This window comes from Zea mays, chromosome 9 (genome assembly GCF_902167145.1).
Source record: "Zea mays cultivar B73 chromosome 9, Zm-B73-REFERENCE-NAM-5.0, whole genome shotgun sequence".
In the NCBI taxonomy this organism is placed as follows: domain Eukaryota; kingdom Viridiplantae; phylum Streptophyta; class Magnoliopsida; order Poales; family Poaceae; genus Zea; species Zea mays.
In genome coordinates, this window is record NC_050104.1 from 24,493,662 (window position 1) to 24,507,727 (window position 14,066).

At 50.6% G+C, this 14,066-nt stretch overlaps 2 protein-coding genes across 7 annotated transcripts in view; both read left to right on the top strand.

The window, feature by feature from the left end:
* The first annotated feature begins 732 nt into the window (after positions 1 to 732).
* LOC103638121 (uncharacterized) lies at positions 733 to 11,502 on the top strand. Its single transcript, XM_035962487.1, has 7 exons — positions 733 to 1,116; positions 1,599 to 1,795; positions 1,870 to 2,017; positions 2,246 to 2,335; positions 8,241 to 8,295; positions 8,373 to 8,495; positions 10,429 to 11,502. The coding sequence occupies exons 1-7, from the start codon at positions 793 to 795 to the stop codon at positions 10,848 to 10,850; spliced, it is 1,359 nt and encodes a 452-aa protein (XP_035818380.1). The 5' UTR covers positions 733 to 792; the 3' UTR covers positions 10,851 to 11,502.
* Positions 739 to 14,066, top strand: part of LOC100194044 (40S ribosomal protein S20) — a 43,272-nt gene continuing 29,944 nt past the window's right edge. For 2 of the 6 annotated variants that reach the window (XR_004852393.1, XM_035962062.1), the window contains exons 1-6: positions 743 to 1,116; positions 1,599 to 1,795; positions 1,870 to 2,017; positions 2,246 to 2,335; positions 8,241 to 8,295; positions 8,373 to 8,495. Coding sequence is in view for 3 of the 6 variants with exons in the window: in XM_035962062.1 (XP_035817955.1) it covers positions 793 to 1,116; positions 1,599 to 1,795; positions 1,870 to 2,017; positions 2,246 to 2,335; positions 8,241 to 8,295; positions 8,373 to 8,495 (937 nt within the window). In the remaining 3 variants the exon portion in view is untranslated. Of the gene's footprint in view, positions 1,117 to 1,598; positions 1,796 to 1,869; positions 2,018 to 2,245; positions 2,336 to 8,240; positions 8,296 to 8,372; positions 8,496 to 14,066 lie in introns of all 6 variants that reach the window. The other 4 variants (XR_004852394.1, XM_035962063.1, XM_035962064.1 and 1 more) reach the window with 4 other exon arrangements.

Sequence of the window (14,066 nt, forward strand, 5' to 3'; positions counted from 1 at the left end):
TTTTCCTCGTCACGCCTTTTTTGCCTCAGTGCGTCTCCTCGCAGCTCTAGATCTAGGCAGGTACGGTGGTGCTAGCTCCGCAGCTTCGTCGCCATGGATCTTGTCGCCGGCGCCGTGGGCAATATCATCCGCAAGCTCAGTCCTGCGACTGATCCTCGCCACCTTCGTGAGGTCGACGACGTCGCCGTTGCCTCCCTCAGGGCAGCGGATAATGCTGCACGCTATACTAGAGTAGATTGGAGGGACTAAATTCCCTTCATATTCAAAATTAAACAGAAGTGGAATTTAGTTCCTCTAATCCTCTCCGGTATCTTTGCTTCCAAATTAGACGTCAATGGTGAGAAAGGCCGCGGGTAGGGAAGAAACAAAAGACTCAAGGAGGATTAGATCTGCTCTCCTCTCCTTTCTTGTTGTATGCAAGAATAGAAAAGAGTTAGAAGGAGGCGTGAATGGAGGAGACGACGTCAAAGTTAATGGACCGTAAGGGCAGGACATCTGCTTGGACCCACCCGTCGGGTCTTTAAAGGGACTAGTGACCTATTCTTTTTTTTTGATAGCACTAGTGACCTATTCTGACTAATGGAGCAAGATGACCGACCTATTTTAGCCTGTGTCATGATCAGCGACCCAGTCGGAAGAACGCGTAGAGTGACCTATTTTGCCAATTTCCTCGTCACACGGCCCAACTGCAGTCTACAGCCCAAGCCATATCTAAGGGCCGAGCCGCCGAGGCTGATCCCCTTTCCCGTCTCCGCACCGCACACGCATCGAGCGGCTCGGCGGCTCCGTCTCATGAGAGCCGTCGCTGCTGCCGCCTCGCCCCCGCTCCGCGCCCTCCTCCTCCTCTCCCGCCACCCACGCCGCGCAGGCTTCACCAACTGGCCGTCGCTGCCTAGGGGCCAGAACGCAGGACCCACAGCCCCGCCGGCCGCCACCGCCCCCAAGCCTGCTGCGCCGTCCAGGAGGCAAGGCCGCGGCCTCACTGCCAGCCTGCCTCGCCAAGTCGCCCGGATCTCGACGCCCCACCTGCGGCCGCCGGCGACCCCGCCAAGGTGCCCTGACAGACGCCATCAGAGCCACGGAGTTCGTGCGCTGGCTGGTTGTCCGCGGAAGACGGTAAAGTCTCTCTCCCTCTGGCATGTACCGATGCGATCTCTCAACTAGTCATAAGCAGCTGGAAGTAGTTCACATATATACTCAACCAATGAAAGTAGTGCTCTAAATTTTATTCCGACATCAAGTTTGCTAAACCATTATGGCAACATCTAAGCTCTGCATAACATACACCAACGCAGTTCGATTGTTCAGCTGATAAAAAAACGAAAGCTACGTTGTCTCCTGGTCCTAGCGTGAACTGAATCGACAGACCACATACTGACATCCGCCTTGTAAATATAGCAGATTTTGCATCATCTGGACGCTAGATAGTTTTTTTCTTGTGTTCAGACTTTCGAAGTTGAATTGAACAAATTATGAGGATGTTTAGAATTGCTACTGAACTGTTAGAGAATTATATAGATATGTTATGTTACTGTTATCGACTTCTTGTTACCTGATGTGTTTTTTTTAATCTCCACAACCCTGGATTAAAATCCTAGGTCCGCCACCTCCCTGCTCCAACCTCGCACCTCCGGTTCACCATGAACCCTTCGTCGTCCTCCTCCTCCTCTGGCGGGTACCACTCCAGGGCCGCTGCCTTCGCTTCCCCGCAGCCACGCGGCGGTGGCGGCAGACGGCGTGGTGGCGGCCGCGGCCAAGACGGGAGCGACCGCATCGACGCCCTTGGCCGCCTGCTGTAACGCTTGACCCATCTCCGTCACTGTTGTGTGCGCCGCGTCGCCCACTGATGGTCTCTGCTCTCGGTTGCAGGACGAGGGTGTTGCGCCACATGGCGGCGGAGCTGCGCCTAGATATGAGGACCGATGGATACGTGCGCGTCCGCGACCTGCTGAAGCTCAACCTTCAGACCTTCGCCAAGGTCCCTCTCAAGTCTCACACTGTTGACGAGATCAGGGAGGTATTGACGATACCGGTTTTATTTCGTTGATTGATTGATTGATGAACTGCTGTCGAACTTGTTAGGCTGCTTGGTTTGTGCTGAAAGTTGTTTCTTCTTATTACTCCTAGCTTGTATCAATAGACTTGCCTTTTGGAATGTCAATGTGCTCTTGATTTCTTTGGATTATGAAATTTGCCGTGGATTGAGTTTGATGAGAGAACTTGTGACATTTTGGCTGGCGTGCAGGCAGTCAGGCGGGATAACAAGCAGAGATTTAGTCTGTTGGAGGAAGATGGCGAGCTGTTGATCCGGGCGAACCAGGGACACACAGTAACAGTATGTTCTCTACCCGAGATTTCCTGCACTGATAGTGAAGTTGTTTACACAAAGCATTGTGTATTTACCATGATCGTTCACTTTCCCTTTAATATTTTTGTGAGATGGAAATGATTTTTGCAATAACATCTACTGGTACAATGGTTAGTGGTCCTCTGTCCTTCTATTGTTTACTGTCTGTCCTTCTATTGCTTACTGCTAATGCTTAGGAACTGAGAATGTGATAATTGGAATGCTTGCAAGATTGCATTCATGATATGGTAAATCGAAGGTTCCATTCACAATTTGTTTTTATGCATAATACTTATACTCTGATAGTTTCCCTCTTTGTATATGCCATAGCCATAACTCATAATTACCATAACACCTCGATTATTATGCTTGCAGACTTTTTATCTCATCAGTGCTATCTTTTAGCTTTTGTACATTATCAATGTAACTTGTGTTCTAATTAATAAGATTCATTCATTAGCACTGTAAATCAGCAAGCCTTGTTTGAACTCGGATATCGTAGACAATCGTGCTTTTTGTTACCTTCAGGCTTGAGTCAGCATATCTCCTTTGGGTATTTATTCCAGTATTCTCGGTTGCGGCCTGCTGTGCTGCTCCCATATTTCTCATGAAGACATCTAGTGAATTTTGTTGACTGACTACCACCAAAACCAGCTTTAGCAAAAACAGACTTTAGAGCATCTATGGTTTTGTCCTTTGTCAAGGACCTGGAATCCCTGACTCGCCGGACCTCGGCTACGTAGCTCGTAGCCGTCGGCCGTCTTCTCCGGTCGGGGTTATGCCCCCCTAACCGCAGGCTTAAGAGGCTAGAGGTAGAAGAAGGATAAATTCTTTTCTCCCCCTGTAATCGTGCTGCATACATGAATATATGGCCGGTGGCCAATTACAAATGGAGCAAGTCTCCTTGATTCTCTCTAGCCTGATAGACTGCTTCTTTCCTAATCTTAGCCATCTTCCCTAATCTTAGCCACTTGCTATCTGTGGCTGATTTGCAGCATGCGCTGCTGCCCGCTCTGTGGCCGCGCGCTCGACTGCTCGCCGGACATCACGCGCGCGCCTGCGCCTAGTGAACGTTTTACCGTACATGACATCTCTCCCGGCCTCGAAAACCAGCTCGTCCCCGAGCTGGAACTGCGGAAAGCTGGCCGTGAAGTCTTCAAGTTCCTCCCATGTTGCTGCCGTCGCTGGTTCACCCTGCCACTGGACCAGGACTTGTTTAACGCCGCGAGCTAGGCGGCCAGCCAAGACACGTGCAGGTGCAGACACGGTGGCGCCGTTGAGCGTGGCCGGCAGCACCGGAGGTTCGGATGGTGGCGCCCCCACAAACTTCCTGAGGACCCCCACGTGGAAGACGTCGTGGAGTCTGGCGCCGGCCGGGAGCTGTAGGCGGACGGCCACGTCGTTGATGACTTCCTTGACGCGGTAGGGCCCGACATAGCGCGGCTTGAGCTTGCCCGCTGCCGAGCGTGGCAGTGTCGCGGACGGCCGCTGCCGTAAGCGAAGAAGGGCCCAGTCGCCCACCTGGTAGATGACTCTCCTGTGGTGCTGATCGTAGGCGCGGCGCTGGGACTCTTGAGCCTGGTGGAGACGGTAGCGGACGTCGTCGAGGAAGGCAGCGCGCTCCTCCATCTCTTGCGCCACCGCGGGAGCGCGCGCATCGCCCGGCTCATAGGACCGGATGGTTGGCGGGTCGCGGCCGTACACCACCCGGAATGGCGTGTCGCGGAGTGATGACTGGAAGGCAGTGTTGTAGGTGTACTCCGCCCACGGAAGCCACCTGAGCCACTGTCGAGGGCGGTCGCCGGTGAAGCAGCGAAGGTACATGGCGATGACGCGGTTGGCTGCCTCCGACTGGCCGTCTGTCTGGGGGTGGAAGGCGGAGGACATGAAGAGCTTGGTGCCCGTGAGCTCCATCAGTTCGGTCCAGAAGGCCGAAGTGAACACGGGGTCACGGTCCGAGACGATGGACTGCGGAACGCCGTGCAGCCGCACCACTTCAGCGAAGAACGCCTGCGCCACCGATTCCGCCGTGTACGGGTGCGCCAGCGGGATGAAATGGCAGTACTTGCTGAAGCGGTCGACGACGGTGAGGATGACCGTCTTGCCTTGGGCGCTGGGCAGCGCCTCGATGAAATCGATGCCGATGTCCGCCCACACCGCCGAGGGGATCGGCAATGGCTGTAGAAGACCGGCCGGCCGCAAGTGATCAGACTTGTACTTTTGGCACGTGCCGCACGCCTTGACGAAATCCTGCACAACACGACGCATGTTTGGAAAATGGAAGTCGCGCTTCAGCCGGTGTAGTGTGCGGAGGACGCCTTCGTGGCCATCGTCGTGGATGGCAGCCACTATTTCCTGCAGAAGAGGGGACGACGCCGGGATGTAGAGGCGCCCATGCATGGCGACCATCCCGCCCATGATGGACCACGGCGTCGTACGTGTGCCCGCGCGAATATCCTCGCAGATGGCGACGAGGGCCGGGTCCGTAGCTTGGGCTTGGCGTAGCCGCGCGATGAAGTCGAAGCGGGGTGCGGATATAGCCATCAGCGCGCCCTCCTCGGTGTCCTTTCTGGACAGGGCGTCGGCGACGGTGTTCGTGGCACCCGAGCTGTATTCCACCTCGAAGTCGAAGCCCAGGAGCTTCCCCACCCAATGGTGTTGAGGGATGGTGGCCAGCCGCTGGTCGAGGAGGTACTTGAGACTGAAATGGTCAGTCTTGACGGTGAAGTGTCGGCCCCACAAGTATGGCCGCCAATGGCGAACGGCCTGGACTAAGCCGATGAGTTCGCGCTCATAGGCGGCGAGGGCGCGATGCCGGGGGGCGATTGGCCGGCTGAAGAACGCGACCGGGTGTCCCTCCTGGACAAGCACCCCGCCGAACCCTGTGGAGGACACGTCGCACTCCACCACGAACGGCTTGCTGAAGTCCGGCATGGCGAGCACCGGGGCGGAGGACACGGCTGCCTTGAGTGCCGCGAACGCTGCCATAGCCGCGTCGTCCCAGACGAAGCCATCCTTCTTGAGGAGGGCCGTCAAGGGGGCAGCCACGGTGCCGTAGTTGTGGACGAAGCGGCGGTAGTACCCGGCGAGGCCGAGGAAGCCGCGAACTGCCCGGACCGAGCGAGGTGGCGGCCAGTCGCGGATGGCAGCCACCTTGGCCGGATCCATTGCCACCCCGGCTGCCGAGATGATGTGGCCGAGGTAGGAGACGGCCGGCGCGCCGAAAGAGCACTTCGAGCGCTTGACGAAGAGCTGGTGGCGCTGCAGCTCGTCGAGAACCGCACGGAGATGGCGGAGGTGATCGGCCCAGGTCTTGCTATAAATTAGAATGTCGTCAAAAAATACCAGGACGAAACGGCGGAGGAACGGTCGGAGCACGTCGTTCATCAGCGCCTGGAACGTAGCGGGGGCGTTGCAGAGTCCGAACGCCATCACGAGGAACTCGTACAGTCCATCGTGCGTGCGGAAGGCGGTCTTGTGCACATCCTCCGGCCGCATCCGCACCTGGTGGTAGCCGGACCGAAGGTCGAGCTTGGTGAAGAACTTGGCGCCGTGGAGCTCGTCGAGCAGCTCCTCTACCACCGGGATTGGGAACGCGTCTTTGATGGTGAGTGCGTTCAGGGCTCTGTAGTCGACGCAGAAACGCCAGGAGCCATCGGGCTTCTTGACCAAGAGGACTGGTGATGAAAACGGGGAGTCGCTGCGGCGCACGATCCCTTGCTCGATCATCGCGGCGCACTGACGCTCCAGCTCGTCCTTGTGGGCAGCCGGGTAGCGGTACGGGCGGACAGCCACCGGCGGCGCGTCGGGCTTGAGGAGGATGCGATGGTCGTGGGCGCGCTTGGGAGGTAAGCCCGAAGGGGCGGCGAAGAGCCCCCCAAACGAGTCCAGGAGAGCCTCCATTAGCGCATCCCCCCCTGTCATGGTGCGCACCGCCGGTTGCGCTGCGCGTGGGATGCCCGTCCAGGAGACCGAGCGCCCTGGGCGCTGGAACGTCATGCGGCGGGTGGCGAGGTCCCACACGAGCGGTCCCAGGGCCCCTAGCCAGCGCGTGCCGAGGACGACGTCGTACCCGGCCAACGGCATGACGAAGAGATCGGCCGGGTATGGTGCGCCCTCGACGAGGAGCGGCGCGTTGCGAAGGACGCCGGCACAGGAGATCCGCTCGCCGTTGGCCACCATGGCCGTGAGGCGTGGACGGCGCTAGATGGGGAGGCCCGACTGGTGTGCTGCCGTCGCGGAGATGAAGTTGTGTGTACTGCCCGAGTCGAGCAGCGCCACCAGGGAGGCCGGACCGAGGGTGACCGCGATCTGCATGGTGTCAGCCGGCGCAACCCCGGCCACCGCCTGCAGGGAGAAGAGCGGGGCGTTGGGCTCGGTCGCGCCTGTGTCCGTGTCGTCCCCGGTGTCATCGATCTCCACCCCATCCACAAAAAAGAGACGCCTGCAAAAACGATTGTGGCCCCGAGAATACTTCTCGTTGCAATTAAAACATAAGCCTTGCCGACGACGATCCGCCATCTCCTCGGGTGACAGGCGGCGAGAGCCCTCGCCTCGTGCTTGGGCCGCACCCACCGGCGGCGCTGGCAGGGCCAAGTGAGGTGGTGGCGCCGGCAGCGTCGGAGCGGCTGGTCGTGGAGGGGGCGCCGGCAGAAGACCGCGCGCTGCCGGCCTTGTCGCCGCCTGGACGCGAGCGATCTCCAGCTGTTCCACCTCCCGCGCCAGGCTCATCGCGGCGCTGAGAGTGTCGGGGTGGAGGATCCGCACCGAGTGGCTGAGCGGCGGCAGCAACCCCCCCGTGTAGAGCTGGACGCGCTGCGCCTCCTCCATTGGACCGGCGTGGGGTAGGAGTTCCTGGAAACGGTTGGAGTACTCTTCGACCGAGCCGGTGCGGCGGCACTCGGTGAGCTCGAAGAAAGGCGCGGACCGGCTGTTCGGCCCGAAGCGCAGGTTGAGCTGCTCCTTGAACCGGCGCCATGACGGGGTGCCGTCATCTTCTTGCAGCTGAATGTACCAGTGTTGCGCGATGCCCTCGAGATTGTATGAGGCCATCCACACTTGCTCCTCCGGCGAGGAACAATGGTGGCGAAAATATGACTCACACTTGTTGATGAAGAGGAGAGGATCGGTTTTGCCATCAAACCGAGGGAAGTCCCATTTCTGGAATTTCGGCGGGCGGTCGGCGTCGCGCGGGCGTTCATGCATGGCGCCGCCGGAGGACGACGACGCGGACTTCTCCTTCAGACCGGAGATGTCGGCCTGCATCTCCTTCATCATCTCCACTACGTCGGCAAGGGTGTACTCAGACATGGCGCTGGAGGCAGAGGAACGGGTGGTTGATGGAGGTGGTGTGTGGCTGGTGGGGGGTTCGGTGGACTGGGAATTGCTGGACGAAGATCGCCGGACTCGTGATACCAAGCTGTCAAGGACCTGGAATCCCTGACTCGCCGGACCTCGGCTACGTAGCTCGTAGCCGTCGGCCGTCTTCTCCGGTCGGGGTTATGCCCCCCTAACCGCAGGCTTAAGAGGCTAGAGGTAGAAGAAGGATAAATTCTTTTCTCCCCCTGTAATCGTGCTGCATACATGAATATATGGCCGGTGGCCAATTACAAATGGAGCAAGTCTCCTTGATTCTCTCTAGCCTGATAGACTGCTTCTTTCCTAATCTTAGCCATCTTCCCTAATCTTAGCCACTTGCTATCTGTGGCTGATTTGCAGCATGCGCTGCTGCCCGCTCTGTGGCCGCGCGCTCGACTGCTCGCCGGACATCACGCGCGCGCCTGCGCCTAGTGAACGTTTTACCGTACATGACATCCTTCGTGGCTAGATCAACATAAATTGCAGCTCAATTGGTCATTCTACTTTTCTTACTGATCCTGCAATCCTCTTCCAGACTGTCACATCAGAGAGCCTGCTGAAGCCCATTTTGTCCCCTGATGAAGTGTCAGGTATGTGAAAATAACAACCACTTTTGCATTTGCTCCCAAATGGAATCATATATTCTTCTAATGTGTTCCATCTGCAGTTTGTGTGCATGGAACTTACAGAAAAAATCTTGATTCGATTTTGCAATCTGGGCTAAAGCGGATGGCAAGGTTACATGTACATTTCTCAAGTGGCTTACCATCAGACGGAGAAGTAATCAGTGGTATGCTTTCTTTCTTTAGAGACACATCAGTATTTAGGTTATGTTTGATTGCACTAGAGATAATAGTTAGAGGCAAAATTAGTTGGAGACATCCAAACACCCTAGCTAATAGTTCAGCTATTAGCTATTTTTTGTAAATTAGTTAATAGTTAGCTAGCTAATTTCGCTAGCAATTTTTTAGCCAATAGCTATAGTGCATTCAAACACCCCCTTAATATGTTCATAGAAGAATCAATTATGTTACATTAGCAGATGATTTGAGTATATCAAGGTCGTCGGGGATTTTTTATATAGAAAAAGTATATCATCAAATTTCTGCTGTAATCTAATATGCTTCCAGTCATAATTATTATTCCCTAAGTTAGCTGCTTACCTTGATGAAACGATGACTTCAGCTGTTGCACTTCTGTATCATGTTTTTCAATGTTTATTCTGTTGCTGCCACACTGAAAGTAGCCTAGAGGGGGGGGGGTGAATAGGCTAATCTGAAAATTTTCACAACAAACTTCGAAAGATTGTTAGATACACAGTTCGACTGGTGCAGACCGGGTCAACAGCTACGTGCGCAAGTTGAACCACTCTGAACCAATCCAACTGTTTTATAAACTTTAGACTAAAATCTACTCGAAAAAGTATTTCGCAAGTTCTTGAGAGAAGTAAGATATAACTAAGTGAGGATGAAAAGATGAATATGTAAATGCTATTTTACTTCTAGATAAACTCTACGGAGAAATCTTTATGTCAATCTTGCAAGTAAAAATATCTCAAGTTAAAACAAGCAAGAACACAAGACACAAGATTTAATCCGAGGTTCGGCCACACCACAAAGGTGTCCTACTCCCCGTTGAGGAGCCCACAAAGGGCCGGGTCTTTTTCAACCCTAATCCTCCAAGAGCCGACCACAAAGGTCAAGCCAATCTCTTCTTATCTTAGCTCAAAGAGCGGGTGATACAAACTTCTTACGGTCGTCCACAAATTTGGAGACTCCCAAGCAACCTCAAAAGATCTTGAAACCTAGGGTTTCAAGAACACCAAGAACGCACAAGAGGGGTTTGCACAAGCTCAAGTCTTTGAAAGAGAGATGGGAGAGGAAAACCAAATCGTGAGCACAAGCACAAACCTCACACCCAAGAGCTCCTCCAACAAGGTTGAATCTTGAGAAAGATTTAAGTGTGAGAGAGATGGAGAGATGAGTGCTTTGTCTCAAGTTAGGTGAGCAATAAATGAGTGAGTGTTCAGCCGTGTTTAAGAAGAGAGCGAGAGGGGGTCTATTTATAGTCACGGCTCAAAAACTAGCCGTTTGACCAAAAACCCCGCTGAAAACCGGTTGAACCGCCCCCTGACAGGTCAGCAGTCTGTCTACCAGTCTAAAGAAATTTTGACAGGTTAGCCCCTAGGGTCTATTTTAGTGTAAGGAAGAATAGCCCACAGGTGAAGGTTAAAGAAATTTTGAAAAGATGCTCTAGCAATGATGGGTTAAAGAAAGTTGAACCCAAGTACAAGTCACTTAAGCCCAACAATGGAAGAAGGGAGCTTGGGTTCAACTCATCCAAGGAAAACCCTAGCACAGTGCATAAGGGGTGGAGATCCCCCAAGTTCATAGAGGGAACCACCCTATATGATGCCTTGGGGAGGATTCACTCCTCAAATGACAAGTCACCTCAGGTAAAGGTTAACTTGAGTTCCACAAAGAGTAAGATGAAGGAAGTGGGATCCTCAAGTGGACAAAAATCTAATGCTCCCATTTCCCACTCATATCTTTGTGATTATATATTGACTTGTGATTTAGGAAAATTGGTTGTGAAATATGTGGGTGCCTACACTAAACAAAAAGTCATGAAAAGAAGTGTGTGGGTACCCAAGGCTATAACTAACACTGTAGGACCCAATTCAATTTGGGTACCTAAAAGCATAGCCTAAACTTGTTTTGCAGGTCTACTCCTCTGGTGGGTAAGTTGGGTGCTTGACAGTGGATGTACAAATCACATGACCGGGGAGAAAGACATGTTTCATACATTGCAACTAACTCAAGAAGCACAAGAAATTGTTTTTGGAGATAGTGGCAAGAGTAAGGTGATTGGTATTGGTAAAATTCCTATCTCTGACCAACAATCACTTTCAAATGTTTTATTGGTAGATTCTTTAAGCTATAATTTGTTGTCCGTTTCACAACTTTGTGGAATGAGTTATAATTGTTTATTTTCAGATGTGGATGTGAAGATCCTTAGAAGGGAGGACTCCTCAGTTGCCTTTACCGGTCGCTTGAAGGGCAAGCTTTATCTTGTTGATTTCACAACAAGTAAAGTGACGCCTGAGACTTGTTTAGTGGCAAAGTCCGACAAGAGTTGGCTATGACATCGCCGGCTAGCCCATGTCGGTATGAGGAATTTGACCAAACTTCAAAAGGATAATCACATCATTGGACTAACAAATGTTGTATTTGAGAAAGATAGGGTTTGTGGCGCATGCCAAGCAGGAAAGCAACATGGAGTCCCACATCAATCAAAGAATGTGGTCACAACAAAGAGGCCATTGGAGCTTCTTCACATGGACCTCTTCAGACCTGTGGCCTACATTAGCATTGGTGGTAGTAAGTATGGTTTAGTCATTGTTGATGATTTTTCTCGATTCACCTAGGTTTTTTTAAGTGATAAAGGTGAAACTCAAGAAATATTGAAGAAATTCATGAGGAGAGCTCAAAATGAATTTGAGCTCAAAATCAAGAAAGTGAGAAGTGATAATGAGACGGAATTCAAGAACACAGGTGTCGAAGAATTCTTAGGAGAAGAGGGAATCAAGCATGAGTTCTCGGTGCCTTACACTCCACAACAAAATGGTGTTGTGGAAAGAAAGAACCGAACTCTAATTGAAGCTGCAAGAATCATGTTGGATGAGTACAAGACACTTGACAACTTTTGGGCAGAGGCGGTCAACACCGCCTGTCATGCAATCAACCGTCTCTATCTTTATAAGATCTACAAAAAGACTGTTTATGAGCTTCTCACTGGTAACAAACCTAAAGTTGATTATTTTAGAGTATTTGGTTGTAAATATTTTATTTTTAACAAGAAAGTCAAGAGCTCAAAGTTTGCTCCTAGAGTGGACGAGAGCTTCTTGCTTGGTTATGCATCAAATGCGCATGGATATCGTGTTTTCAACAATACCACCGGTCTTGTTGAAATAGCGATAGACGTGATATTTGATGAGTTTAATGGCTCACAAGGGCATGTTTCTAATGTCACTGCAGTAAATGAAGAACTACCTTGTGAAGCCATAAAGAAACTTGCAATAGGTGAAGTGAGACCTCAAGAAAAGGATAATGAGGAAGGAACTTTCTGGATGACCAATAAGGTTGTTGATGTGGGTGCAAAGGTGGTGAGTGACAAAGTCTCCACCCAAGCAAACCCATCAACCTCAAGTCATCCAAGCCATGAAGAAAATCATCAAAGGATGCCAACAGTGGTAGAAGATGAACACAAAAGCATTGATGGTGAAGTGCCTCTTGATCAAGTGAATGATGAGGAGGAGCAAATCCAAAGACAACCATCAGTGCCTCATCCAAGAGTCCATCATACAATTCAAAGGGATCATCCGGTGGACAACATCCTGGGTAGCATTAGGAGAGGGGTAACGACTCGATCTCGTTTAGCTAATTTTTGTGAATTTTACTCGTTTGTTTCCTCTCTTGAGCCACTTAAGGTTGAAGAAGCATTGGGTGATCCGGATTGGATAATTGCCATGCAAGAGGAGTTGAACAACTTTACCCGGAATGAAGTCTGGTCCTTAGTCCAAAGACCCAAACAAAATGTGATTGAGACTAAATGGGTCTTTAGGAACAAACAAGATGAACATGGCGTGGTTACAAGAAACAAGGCACGGTTGGTTGCCCAAGGCTATACTCAAGTGGAAGGACTTGATTTTGGCGAAACATATGCGCCGGTAGCAAGGTTAGAATCAATTAGAATATTAATTGCATATGCTACTAACCATGATTTCAAGCTATATCAAATGGATGTCAAGAGCGCATTTCTAAATGGACCACTATAAGAGAGAGTATATGTGGAGCAACCACCGGGTTTTGAAGATCCAAAGAAGCCAAATCATGTTTATCTACTTCACAAGGCACTCTACGGGCTTAAACAAGCCCCTAGAGCTTGGTATGACTGTCTTAAAGATTTTTTAATTAAGAATGAGTTTACAATAGGAAAAGCTGACTCTACCTTATTTACTAGAAAAGTTGACAATGAATTATTTGTGTGCCAAGTATATGTTGATGACATTATATTTGGTAGTACTAATGAAAAATTTTGTGAAGAGTTTAGCAAAGTAATGACGAACAGGTTTGAGATGTATATGATGGGCGAGCTTAAATACTTCCTGGGATTTCAAGTCAAACAGCTAAAGGAAGGTACTTTTCTATGCCAAACCAAATACACACAAGATATGCTCAAGAAGTTTGGCATGGAAAAGGCAAAACACGCCAAGACTCCAATGTCATCAAATGGACATCTCGACCTAAATGAGGAAGGTAAACCTGTAGATCAAAAATTATATAAATCAATGATAGGATCACTGTTTTACTTATGTGCATCTAGACCTGATATAATGTTGAGTGTTTGCATGTGTGCACGTTTTCAAGCAAATCCTAAAGATTGTCATCTTGTAGCAGTTAAGAGAATTCTAAGATACTTAGTTCACACCCAAAACCTAGGATTATGGTATTCCAAAGGCTCCTTTTTCGATTTACTTGACTATTCTGACTCAGATTATGCCGGTTGCAAAGTAGATCGAAAAAGCACTACTGGGACTTGCCAATTCCTTGGGCGATCCTTAGTATCATGGAGTTCCAAGAAACAAAATTGTGTTGCACTTTCCACTGCAGAAGCTGAGTACATAGCAGCTAGGGCATGTTGTGCACATTTGTTATGGATGAAGCAAACCCTTAGAGATTTTGGTTGTGAGTTTAACAAAATTCCACTTTTGTGTGACAATGAGAGTGCCATAAAACTTGAAAACAACCCTGTGCAACACTCTAGAACTAAACATATTGACATCAGACACCATTTCTTGAGAGACCACGAAGCCAAAGGAGATATCAAATTGTTTCATGTGAGCACCGAAAATTACATAGCCGATATCTTCACAAAACCCCTCGATGAGACTAGGTTTTGCTTTCTTAGGAGTGAATTAAATATCTTGGATTCTCGTAACTTAACTTTAAAACGGTCACAAAAATTGTTTAATTCACTATTTTTGATTGCTAGTTTTAAAGCTTTGTGATGATCTTTCAAAAACTTGGTGAAAATGTTAAAATTCGAATGCATTTTAGTTCTAAGATTTTTTGGGCTCAACTGGCTTGACCAGCTGAACTTCGGAGCTGAACTTCAGCTCAGCTGCTTTTAACCAGTTTTTTTACCAGGACCATCCTGGTTAAAACCGGTTGAACCGGCATAGTGGACCGGTTGAACCGGTCTCTGACCGGTTTGTCCGCGCAGGTCTGTCCGCGCAGGCCTGTCCGCGTAGGTCTGTCAGCTGCACCTTTTTTCAGTCGCGCAACATCTTTTTCTCTCT